Source organism: Falco rusticolus, chromosome 14, assembly GCF_015220075.1.
Source record: "Falco rusticolus isolate bFalRus1 chromosome 14, bFalRus1.pri, whole genome shotgun sequence".
Taxonomy (NCBI): domain Eukaryota; kingdom Metazoa; phylum Chordata; class Aves; order Falconiformes; family Falconidae; genus Falco; species Falco rusticolus.
The window spans coordinates 9,118,293-9,131,146 of NC_051200.1; the positions used below are offsets into that span (position 1 = coordinate 9,118,293).

General features: G+C 45.1%; 2 protein-coding genes across 10 annotated transcripts in view; one reads left to right on the forward strand and one right to left on the reverse strand.

The window, feature by feature from the left end:
- The window catches only part of CD99L2 (CD99 molecule like 2), a 32,812-nt gene extending 24,664 nt beyond the window's left edge, over window positions 1-8,148 (forward strand). Inside the window, exons 8-11 of one of the 6 annotated variants that reach the window (XM_037408222.1) lie at window positions 1,031-1,066; window positions 1,164-1,283; window positions 3,811-3,876; window positions 4,311-8,148. In XM_037408222.1, the coding sequence (XP_037264119.1) occupies window positions 1,031-1,066; window positions 1,164-1,283; window positions 3,811-3,876; window positions 4,311-4,375 (287 nt within the window). In that variant the 3' untranslated portion in view covers window positions 4,376-8,148. The other 5 variants (XM_037408224.1, XM_037408225.1, XM_037408226.1 and 2 more) reach the window with 5 other exon arrangements.
- A 2,606-nt stretch (window positions 8,149-10,754) lies between these two features.
- The window catches only part of MTMR1 (myotubularin related protein 1), a 39,116-nt gene continuing 37,016 nt past the window's right edge, over window positions 10,755-12,854 (reverse strand). For all 4 annotated transcript variants that reach the window (XM_037408215.1, XM_037408214.1, XM_037408217.1 and 1 more), the window contains one exon: window positions 10,755-12,016. In XM_037408215.1, the coding sequence (XP_037264112.1) occupies window positions 11,852-12,016 (165 nt within the window). In that variant the 3' untranslated portion in view covers window positions 10,755-11,851. The remainder of the gene's footprint in view (window positions 12,017-12,854) is intronic.

Here is a 12,854-nt window from a genome sequence, read left to right on the forward strand (position 1 = left end):
GCCGTATCAGCAGACTCCTAGGGACCACTCGTGCGGGGCTCGCCTGCTCGACGGGGCGCATGTGCGAGGAAAGGGGGTCTCAGCCGTAGAGCCAGGGAAACACACAGGTTTTGGCCTCCATGGTCACACCTTGTGCCAGCAGTTGGAGGCACTTCTGATTCCGCAAAGGCTCTGCAGCTCCATCTGCCACCAGGGCAGATGGGACCTGCATCTCCCCTGCCACCTCAAAAGCCTGCCCCTGTACCGCCAGAGGACAGAAGCCTTCAGTTACTGTCCACCATAGGACCACTGATGGTTGAAACGGGGAGGAAAATGAGCCATCGGATAAGCCTGCGCATTTGCGAGGATCCACAGCGTTAAATATTAAAAGCAGTCGAGTAAAGAGACGAACACCACAAGTTCAATCAACATTTAATGAATCCCCATGCCAAGGACAAACCACATCGGAGGCATTAATACAACGCTGACCTGCTTCCATAAATTCAGGATGTGACTGGGTAAGGACTGCAGCTTCCAGCAGCTTCTCCTCCCAGCCCAGTTTCTCCAGGGAAGGTCATGTTAAAACAGACTCCAAGCCAAGCGAGGATTCCCTGAGATTACGGAGCTTAGCCAGTTGCCTCCCCGTGACGGTACAAGTACGCCGTGTATCTGTCTGACAGCGTTTCATGTGTTTGTTCTTCATGCCAAGAGCAGCGGAGGTGTGAGGGGGCAGAGGTGAGGTTAACTGGTGTGCAGGCAGAGGGGTCCCCTGCAGGGGCTCCCCCCAAAGCGCCCCCCAGCCACGCACGATGGGAGAGAAGAGCAACTTCAGACCCCTCAGAGAAGTAATGACGACGACGAGCTGCCCGGGCAGGCAGCGGAGGTGTGGGGCAGCAGGGGCACCCTGCCCCGTGGGGCACAGGCTCACCCAGCCTGGGGGTGCCCTGGGGGGCCACGCTGCCGGCCCCCACAAGTGCGCGCCCCCTCCCTCCCGGACGGCCAGCCTGGCAGCAGCGGGCACGGGGCACTGACGGGCTCCTGTCTCTTGCAGGTGCCGGGGGCAGCACCGACAGCGACTATGACGGAGGTGGGTAGCACTGTGGCCGCAGGGTCAGCAGTGGGATGGTGGGATGGGTGGTGCCTGCGCCCCTGCCGCACAGCATCCCGCTCTCTGCGCCCCACAGGCAGAGTGGCAGAGACTGGGACGATTGCCGGCATCGCCAGCGCCCTGGCCATGGCACTCATCGGGGCCGTCTCCAGCTACATCTCCTACCAGCAGAAGAAGTTCTGCTTCAGCATCCAGCGTAAGTCCCCCCCGAGCGCCTCCTGAGGGGCACCGAGCAAACACCCCCCTGCCTGTCCCCCTGAACCCCGCTGCCGTGTTCCAGCCTGGAGACGGGAGGGGGTGTCGGGCACGCAGTAACCCAGAGCTGGCAGAGCAGAGCCCCAGCCGTGGGTTATTGACAGCCCCCAGCCCTGCTGGGCATTGCACAGGCAGGAACCCACCACCAGCAACAGCCCTGGGACCCCCTGCAAACCACCAACCGAACAGGGTAAATATGGAACAAAACACCCCACCCCACCCCACCCCCCCAAAGCCCCCAAACCTCAGCACGAGGTAAAAACTCACCAAGCAGCAGCATAGGAAGCACGGTGAGCGTCTGCAGGCAGCCGTGGGTGGTACAGCCCACCCCAGCCCACCCCACCTTCCTGCAGGTGCGCAGCAATCACTGCAATTAAGTGCAAATTAAGCGGCAAAGCTGCCTATTCCCAGAAAGCACCTTTTGCATCAGCTGCCCCCTAAAGTGGCTGGGTGTCAGCATTGCAGGAGGTGTCCCCATAGCCTCACCCCATGGCACCAGCCTGGCCATGGTGATCTCCTGCAACCCATTATGGGCTGGCTGCAAGCAGCTGGAAGAGGCTCTTTTTAAATTAATCAAATGAAATCTCCTGTGAGTCTTCTTTGCTCTGGGGGAAGGGTGTTCAGCGTTGGAAATTTCTGCTGGAATTGTGCTATTTCCCCAGTTGTGCCTGAAACAAACAGGAACATTTTGGTAAATTAGATCAGCAGGAAAAGTCAAATGAATGTGATGGAATGAAACACCCTTGTATATTCCCCCCACTTAAATGATATTTTGGCAAGAATAAATAATTTAAATAAAAAAAAAGTAAAGGCTTTGATGAGGGGGAAGCTGAGAGACACAAAGCCCCAGAAAGGCGGCAGGAAATTAAAGTTAATTATAAAGGAGGATTAATTTAAGCCATCAGACATGGCATGCTGGGCTAATGTCAGGCCTTAGATGCATTGCAATGCATGACAGAAATCTAAGAGCCGTCAGCCACTGCAAAAGTGGCTTTTTATTGAAAAACATAAATTGCATTTGGTGTTATCCCAGCAAAACACATGTCTTGGAGGAGGCAGCGGTGATGTATAATGACCACTCACTTGAAGCACGGAGGAACAGGCTCAGCTTTTTTCCTTGCCCAGCCATCCTGCGGTGGTGAGCTTGTGGCTCCATTTCTCATTTTTGAGTCTCCTCTGACGAGCATTTGCCAATTTGTCTAAAGGATGTGCACAATGCTGCTGCATATTTGTCACTCTTTCTTTCCTTACATCACACCTCCTGCTCGCTGGCCGTGCCCTGGGCTGCGGCTCAGCCTCCTGCTGTCCCTCTGCCGCTCGCCATGCCGGCAGGACAGGAGCCACCAGGCTGCTCCAACAGCTCCGCTCCCACCTCCACGGCTTGGCCAGCCATGGACTGTAGTGTCTGTCCTGGCATGGGGTTTTATGGGATTCTTTTAGCCTGTTGCAGAAACTTTTCTTCTCTCCTGCATGCCTCGGATGCAGCAGCTGCCCCATTGCTGCATGAGGGCTCCCATCACGCTGCTTTGACTGGGTGCCAGCACCGTTCCCCGCCTCCCTCCTTCCCTGTGAGATACGAATGAGCCCCATCAAAACCTGGTGATGAGGCATAGTGGGTCCCTGCCACGCTTCTCGCTGCCCTTAGATGTGTAAACAAGTTTAGATGCTTAAAGAGCGTGTGTTGCATGGCAGCACGGACTGCCTCGGCCTTCCTGCACCGGGGTCCCTCCCTAAGGATGCAGCAGGTAGCCCAGCACTCCCTTTGCCTCTCTCCAAAGAGGTCCTTTAGAGGAGCTGGAGAGGATGGCTGGGGTCCATGGCACATGCCAGACAGTCTTAACCTTCTGCAGCCCTGAGTGGGACCCCGGTGAGCAGTGGCACCCCCGTCCCCTCGCACACCCTGCCCAGCAGCACCTAGCCTTGCCTTTGGGCTGGGCTGCACTTGTTACAAACATTGCAGACTTCTTTGCATTGCGATAAGGGACTTATTCGGGACTGGGCACCCCACTGGCATCCTGCTTCATCACCACAGCCCTGCTCGAAACTGCTTCTTGCAGCTCTGCATAACTTCGCTTTTAGTGAGAATGATGCCGTCTGTCTACGCTCAGGTGCAGCCCCGTCCGGGGGACGTACCCACCCCATGCACTTCTAGCTGCGCGTGTTAGCACAGCGATTAGCCTTGCTGCCTCGCATGAGAAAGACGAAGCAAGAAACTCAGAATAAAAGGGCTGCTGCTAGAAGCTGTGCCTTGTAGGAAAGTCTCTGTGGTCACTTTAAAATCCAGCAATGCTTTCTCTGTCTGTGGTTTACTGATGTTTCTATAGCGCTGTTAATGCAGAGGAGGTTGCAAAAAGGCATCTTAGCTTTTACAGAAGATAGGCCCATTACCAGAGTTTTTAAGGCATCAAAGCAAATAAATCATTTTGACTTTCTACCTTCCCATCTCGCTCTCTATTGTTGCTTCTCAGAGGGACTTAATGCGGAGTATGTGAAAGGAGAAAACATGGAAGCTGTTGTAAGCGAGGAACCCCAAGGTGAGAACCTTGCATGCCTTACCCTGTCTGCATCTGGCCACAAAAGCAGCTTTACTGAGGGACTTTATCCTAAAGTCCCTTGTGCTGTACTGAGCTGCTCTGTCTCTTTGATGAAGGCACCACTTAGGTGATGCTGCGGCTTTTTGTTACACACCGACCACAGTGGTTTTCCCCCTTTTTTGCAAACAGAAGAAAGCCGTGGTAAGGGACCAAGGAGCTCACGCTGCAAACAGCGGCCGCTAATATTTAGCTTTCATGTCTTCAGCCATCGAGAGTGTCTTTTACAAGAAAAGCATGATCCTTCTTGCAGTGCCAGATAATCAAGGCTGCTGCAAAAGCTTTTCCAGCCAACCAGTACTGGGAACCTGTTGCTTGTGCTCTGCTTCTATCGTGTGCTATTGTACTGATGATTTGGTTTTTTTCTTTCTCCCTAGTTAAATCTTCAGTACTGGAAACACAATCAGCAGAACCACCAAAACAAGACAGCGCGAAGATGTAAAGCATGACCCGGGGCTAGAAAAGAATCAGCAGCAAAGATCTTACATGCTTGTAATTTAGCTTTTTATTTAATTTGACTCCAAAGCTATTTAATGTGTATTTAAGCTTGAACTGGCTTCTTACTGCTCTAGGCTTTAGGGTTAGAGTGGCACTATGTGTTTTACTTTTTGTAAACAGGTATATGTTTACATTGAATTAATATCGTAGGTTTGATGTCCAGTTGTATGCAAACCAACAGAAGGTACTTCAGTAGCAGACGGTTTTCAGTTAAGGGACAAGGTCTTTTTCAAGGAGCAGAAGAGCTTACAGGTGTGAGGACAGTGAAGTGCCTGTAAATAGCAATCCAAAGCAAACATTCAAAGCCCTTTGTAAAGCACCTCCAGCCAACCTCTGCCATCAGCTATGGGCACGTCACTTGCAGCGGTGATGAAAAGTGCCCGTTTCCTGAGGGCAGACTGCAGTCCTTAGTGTAGCTACACCTAAAAATGAAGTGCCTATGGGGGGGTCCTTCGGTGGGGCCTGGGGCTGAGGTGGGTGACTCCCTGCTCCGAAGCCAGGAGTTGAGGATGCTTCACCACCACGCAGCGCCAGGCTTCTAACCAAATAAAAGGACCCAGTTTTCATGCCCACTCATAAATACAGGTGATAGCAGTGGGTGCAGCGTTCACTTTTAACAAATACTATTTGAATCCTTGGCTATGCTGGAGATCAGAATGGAGCTGATGGTGCCAGGCGATACAGTTTGTGTGATGCAAGATACCTGCACTGTCACTGAAAGGAAGACTGTGTGTTGGGATGCTTTCAAGGACAGGTTCCAATCTCATTCATGCTAGAACCAATTACAGATTTAACCCAAAAGAAAATAAAGTAGGTATCTGTTAAGACCTGTAACACTCACTACGAGAGAAGTCAAGCTTAGCCAGACGCAGTCCCCACCTTCTTTTACCAGCAGCTATTGAGAGCACTCCCTAGCACCTGAGGCAGAAACCCCCCAATACAAAGGTTCATCCATTGTGTCACCGACTAACCTTTAAAAGAAGCAGAATCTCCTGAGAGGATGGGTCCTCCATCACCGCCCTGCGTGGGGTTCCTGCAGCTTTCTGGGAAGCATCGGGCTGCAAGCGGTGCTCAGCAGGACACGGGGCTACCACCGCGGAGGCACACGATCCCACCCAAGGGCTCACACAACCCTCTTCAACGCTGCAGAACCAGTATGGAGACCTGCCCTTCGCTATCTTGCAAGAATTTGTGTTTACGTTTCTAATCCCTCCCCAACCCTTTTTTATTGATGCTAAAATGTGGATGCTGCCACTTTCTGATACATCTATCGAAATCGATGATTGCTTAACAAGCATGCTCTCAAACTAAGGAAAACTCCCTTCACGTGGTGTAAGAGGTACTCACTATTTATCTATCAGCCTGAAGCACGTGCATTTTGTACTGTTTTGCAAATCCCGTATTTTGTGAGTGTGTAATAACAAAAAGCCTTTCGGTTTGATGTACAAATTCACAGCTTTCAGGTAGACATGACTTACAGAAGGCCTTGCTGGGAGGTGAGCCAGGCTAGGAGCATTGCTGCCTCACAGCTCCATTCGAAAGGAAATTGCCTAGTAACATAGTTAAGTGTTTTGCAATAGCTGCACAATTCTTTATGTTCTTTTTAACACTTGCATTTTTAAAGCCTTACACTAGCGGAACAGCTACAGTGTTTTATAAGGGAGATGAGCTGTAGGGATATGTGGTCCCTCACGTGCACTCAGAACACTTAACGCTACAACAATACCGCTACGAACTACTGCTGCTTTGTTTTATGAACGCGTTTGGATTAGAAAACAAAAATAATTATTGGCTGCTCAGAGAGTGGAAGCAGAGGCAACAGAGGTGGGGTGCAGTCTGTGTTTGCTTGCTGCCAGGGCAGGCTTTTCATGGAGGAAGCGTGGTCTGCAGGGTTCGGATCCTGGCGCACGGCAGCTCCGACGCCGGCGAAGCCACGCAGCCGAGCGTGTGGATCGCCGTTTCCAAGCGCCGCCGCCTGTCTTAGCCAAACACATGTGAAAGCTGTAGCATAGGAAAATGTTTTTATAAAGTTACTGTAGGCGACATGTTAGAACATGGCATTGATGATCACCAGAGGCAGTTTTCCTAGCTTAGACCGAGTGACCATAATCCCGTTTCTCCTTTTGCCCATCGCCGGTTTTACTGCACTATGTACCTGTGCCCCCCACCGTTCGTCTAGTGGGCAGTGCTGGAGCATCCAGCGTCGCTTAAAGACCAGAGCACCTACTCCTCCTTTGGGGAGCTCTTACACTAGAACATAGGAGAAACACATGTCTAATACACAAAGACTACTTTAAAAAAAAAAAAAAAGAAAAAAAAGGGCAAAAAGCTGTTTCATTGAAAAAAACCCACCCAGTTTTTAGAACTCAGAAGTTGCTCGTTCCCCCAAGGCCTTTTCTACGACTTTGGTGAATACTTATGCTTTAGTGTAATTTCCAGGTATGTGGAAAATCATAAATGCACAGTGAAAAGGAGCACTTTTCAAAAATATACAGTAACAGAATTCAAGATCTCTTTCATTATGATTTCCAATAGGAAAATATTGACAAATACCGCAGTAAAGAAATTAAACTTGGTCTTCTCTTCAAAACTGGACAAAAGTCAAAGTCTGATTATGCTATATGTCATTAAAGGCTTAAATTGCTTTTTATTGCGGTCAGTCTCCTTCTCCATCTAACTGTCAGACCAGTCTTTGAGAAATAGTTTTTTTTTTTACATCATCTGTATTTCAGGCATTATAGCAGCTGAGAGGATTCCTGGTATTTTCCTAGTTGTGATCCAAGTTCTGAAACAACTGACCCAGCACTGACCTCTCTTAACTACTTTCATTTAATTAGTATCTATTCTCTAAATCTAGCTAGGTAATTGTAAAAGATCTTGCACTTAGGTTCTGTATACATGGTACGAACTTTCATACTTTATTAAAAAAGGCCATAAACCACTGGAAAACAGGGATTTTTTTTTTTTCCATGAGTCCAAACCTATATATACAGCTGTCCTGAGAGTTTATGTACTGCCTGTGCTGTGAGCTCTTTTTCTTACCGCACCTCACTTCAGCTTAACTAATGCTATTTTTAAATAGCAATAAAATGATTCAGAAAAGGTTTCTCAATTACAGAGAACTGACAAGAATTTAACTAGCTCTTTTCCTGTTGTTTATTTTATCAATTACTTGCATTTTCCTTTGGCGATACTGTAGTAGTTCCTTAATTTGAGATTTGGCAATAGTGAGTAGTTTCTTCATGTGAGAACACTCTGACATGAATTTCAGATTATTTTGGCGCTATAAACTCCGTCTTTTTCATGCAACCCCACTAATGAACCCTTATAACTGCTATTATTGTCATTCTTAACTACTCATTTGTTGTGATAAAAGCAGAATTAAGTCCATAATACCATTTCAAATTCTGAAAAAGTAAGATGACAGGCTAAGGCTTTAAAAATCTGCTTCGGCAACAAAGCAGGTTCAGGAACAAATGAAGTTCAGAAACAACGGTGGTGTGAAATTAGAGAATCCTTTCTTTTGACTGAAGTACTTATTACTTAAAAGGAAGGCATATTTGCTGATGCAGAAGCGATCTATACCAAATGAAGGTTGAATGTTATATTGTAAGAAAACAAGATTCATTTTGCTAACATGCATGTAAGGATCATGGGGGTAAAAACCAGAATTTGACTACCGCTGGAAAACACCGAATAAAATAAGTTGACTAGTAAGACAGCATAGACCTCATTTTTTGGTTTTTTTTTTTTCCACATTGGAGGTCAACTGCAAGTGGTGGGCTGTATCCTTACTGTGCATCACCTCTTCTATAATGACACTAAAGACTTTATTTAAAAAAAGAAACCAAACTGGACTTTGTGAGAAAACAATTATCATTACGAAAACTTTAATTCACTGGTAAAGGTGATGTATTTACACAAACACACACGCATGCACACACGCTCGCTCTCCTCGGGTCAATCAGCAGCTGACTCTAGGCAGTGCCCCACGTCCCTGGCTGCGCTCAGCCATGTGGTTTTTGGTCCTTTTCGCTGCCTTAGGTTTCCTGCAGTTTTCTTTGGATTTTCACATCCAAGATTAATCTCTCACGCAGTGCAAGCTAAGCTTTTGGCCTTTGTATAATGAGGCGGTGCTTAGTCTCACATTCAAAAAAGGTGGTTTGTATTTTAAACTAGCTGCTTCTGACTCGTATCTCTTGTAGCAATAAAATTCTTTCTTCCCAACTGCATAAACCTGGCAGTTAAAAGATCTCCAATATGATACCCACTTAGTTCAGCAGACGTGATTTCTCAGCAAATAGACATTTTCTTGCTTTTTAACACAAATGCTTCACCTGGGGAATACTCTGGATCACCTGTTGTACTTTGTCCTCTGCTGTGGGCTTGATGCACGTGCATGGGAGCTGTTATTCCTTATTTTGGAGAATCAGCCATTCTCAGTGTTACTACATACAGCATATGAACCGATACAGCTTTTCTTGGAAAACAAGAAAAACAAAACACTTCTTGTTTAAAGCTTTAACCCCTTGAGAAGAAGGCTGCCCATGCAGGGAACAAAACCAGGCAGACAGGAGTGTCTACCAGCTTTAACTTCCATTTTAATGAAACAACAAAAAATTACTTTTATCTACCAGGGAGGAAAAAGTGTAATTCAGTTCTGAAACAGGACTAAAATGGCAAAGTGTCTGATGCTGATGATTTACTTGACTGACTTTACAGGCAAAAAAAGATCTCGGTTCGTTACCAAAGCTTCATCACATTCTGGGACACCAGATCCAAGTTGTTCCCCCTCTCACATGTCATCGATAACAGGGAAATCCTACAGGCCAAATTTAACTGCTTGCTGTCTTTGCAGATTCCCTTTATACTCAACAGAGTCAAAACAAACAAACAAAAATACCCACAAGCAAAAGAAGATCCAGCTTTTGAATCAGAAGTTAATAGTTCTGTCCAAGGTGCATCAGAGAGGGAACAGGCTTCTGCTCTTCCCTCAACTAGTTCAATGCTGCCTTATTTAAAAATAAAAGATGACGGAATTAGTTGTTAAATCAATAGGAAAAAATCTGATTATCAGGAAGCAGACTGAGTACAAAGACAGTCACCTCTTCAATATAAAACTATGTTTTAACTAGCATATGCGAGCTATATACCTTGGAAAATTTCCATGCCAAGTACATCACAAAAACATCCATTGTGCTTACGCACTTAACAGCAGGACCCCTCCCCCAGCGCTCTCCCTGCGGATCAGAGAAGACTCACTGAGCTATGCTGAAACTTGTGGATAAACAGTCACTCAGCTGAAATAACTGGTATTCTATGCAAAACTGAATTCTCAGATTTTAGCTCTAGGAATCTAAGCTTTAAAAATCTCCAAATGCCTAAGCTAATCCAGTCATCACTTTTACAATAATTATAGAGGAAATGTTGTGATTATTAGCACCAATAAAGAGAAAAACTTCAAAAGATTTTCTTTAGCACTGCATTTTAGAGATAATGTGCTTTACTTTAATATACAGTTAAAATGTCAAGGAAATCTGAAGTATGGAAGCGTTTAATTCAATACCAGCTCAACATACTTTGGCAATGTAAAATTCACTGCTGGCATACTGTTTAGCAGAACCATTTTTACAGGAAAACATCTTTCATCTATTTGTAAAAAGCCTGAGGTTGATTAAGAGATGCAACACTGCAAGCCTTCCTAAACTTTGTTCTTGTAGGTATCTATTATAAAAAGCATTCACTATAATAAAAAGGACACGTTGAAATACCCTGGCACCGCACAGAAAACTTCTAAGACTGGATACAGCCCATCAGCCTTCCAGTTGAAGTCGCGAAAGCGTTCAGTGGCTCACCTTACTCATAAGTGATGTGCTACATAGATGAATGCAGAGAAACAGAAAAGCGCCACCGCATATTAAGAACAAACGTGCAGTAATAAATACTCTCAGACAGTAAAAACCACAGTCAGCACATAGAATCAATTGGCTCTTAAGAACGGGGCTTAATTCCAGCAGAACTTGGAGCAACACAAGCACAAGTCAAAAAGCAGAGCTGCAGTATTTAAGTGCCCTAAGGAGAAGAACCAGATTCTTACGAAGCACAGCAAGGAAAACAATTGAGAGATTTTCAGCATGCACCATTTCTGGGCCTTTCAAGAAAACCACTGAAAAATTTTTTACAAGGCTGGATGTTACAGTAGTCAAATCTCTCTGATACAAATATTTCGGGGGAGAGATGAAAGAAAGTTGGGAATGTATATTTTATATGAAAACACAGCTAAATTGTTCACTTTACAGAAAAAAATGCTAGCAGCAATTTATAAAACAAAAAGCCAAGAGGCTTTATTTCAAGAAAACCAATTAAGATCACATTATTTAAAAACTTTGTCAAACAAAGTCATTACAAGTTAAGGTCTTCAAAAGAGTTTGGACAGGCAGGATCCGTCTTCTGAACTTACAACTTAAAACCATGGGGGTATGCATATGTTTAACATCACATACACGTGTATAAATGCACACAGCCTTGCATTTTGTGTGTAGACTTTAAAACAAAACACGCTTAACAAAATGTGGAGCTATACAGACTATACAATTTACACAGCTGGGTGTCATTCAACCCCAAATATTACCATTTCCTAGTAAACAAACTTACTTTGTACAAGATCTTGACATGAATAAGTTTACTCCTCGCTCAGGAGGCTGAAACTGAACAATAAGCTAAACAGTCAAAAGACTTTATTTCAACTCGTACAAAAGGCATTAAAAACCCTAAAATACATGCTTTACCAAATATATTACATCATACAAGTCAGTGTGGTGTACTCAATAAATCCAGCTTAACGTCATTCACTTTTAATGGCATATTTAGTTGAAATGTAAAAGTGACTATACTGGAAAACATTTATTTTAAAATCAATTTCCAAGTGCATTAATTACCTAAAAAAAATAAATTGCTCTAGCCAAAATAAAATAAAATAATATATATATATATATATAACTGAGTGAAATAAGGAGCTCCCATTCAGAAAAATGTCCTGTGTAAGCATCACGTGGCATTTCAACTGATTAGCTCAACTAGGCATGGTACCCTAGGCAGTGTGAGAGGCATTCTTCTGTCTACTTGGCAGATGGATTCCTTTTTAGGATGGTTAAATTGTTAGCTGCTCAAAAAAAAGTTTAATTTCACAATTGGTGATTTAGCTAGAATGTCAAAACACATGTGGGAACTGCCAACAAGAAAATACATCACATCTATTGAAGCTCTTTTTGGCCTCATCATGATAATATCAGACACAAAGTAAGGCATGTAGATCATAGCAATTACAAGTCACTCACAATCCTTTTGTGATGGGAAAAGCATTTCACCCTCCCCTCTGTATTACCTGACACGAATTTTTTCACATGGTGTTTGTTACACATCACACAGAGGTGTGCACAGGCGTGGCTGAATGGGAAGGAGATGAACCTCTATCAGAGGAGGAAGAAATGGATCGTGTAGCAGCTTCCCGTTGCAAATCTTCAACTTTCTTCTGAAGCTCCGTCCGGATGGCAAGAAGCTCTTTTAGATTTTGATGGATTGGAACCTGCCGGGTGAAGAAAGAGAATGCTTGCTTTGACTCTCATAGCGAGTTAGCTTCTCTAGCAACGCTTCCACTGTTTCCTTCAGTACTGCAAGGAATCCAACACCTATGAATTTCAGTATCTCAGTATTTTGGGAAAGTGTTTCTTCAGTCACTTGAAATGAAACACTTCAGCAAACCGTCCCTTTCTAACAACGCAACTGGCAAGAAACCTATTCAAAAGACTGTTTGCAAATAGTCTTGATGGGATACCAAATGTATTCCAAGAAACGTACCCCTATCCCTTGGCAATACCACTTGCACCTGAACTTAAAATGCCTTTCCCGGGAGCTATTTCCCCTGCCTGCTGGGACAGAACCTACTATGTAAAGAGAGGTCACAAAGCTGGCTCCGTACGGAGCATCTTGTTACTCTTCTAACCAGGCATCTTTCCAAGAGTCTGACCCCTTCCAGCTTGGCTGCTGCACTTTTCTCACTGACAAGTAAATTGTGCTTACGGTGGACCTCCCGGAGTCACACTCTAATAAACCTTTCATAGAAGTGGGTTGTACAAGTTCCTGCCACTGCCTCTGACGGTACCCAAAACCCACCAGAGATACACCACTCTGCATTAGAGCTCTAGGCTTTTTTCATGCTCATCTGGAACAATCAATATGCCATGGCCAAAGGAAGGTGCGAACCATAGTTTATTGCAGCTGGATCTGTTATCTCAGACAAGCAGGGAGAGACCTCCCCTTCTTCCAAATGCCACAGAAAGGCCCAAAAAGTTTGACTGTAAGTTGCTTTTAATTTATTTTATCCTGTACAAACTCTAATTGTTTATAGCTTTTAGAAACAGCAA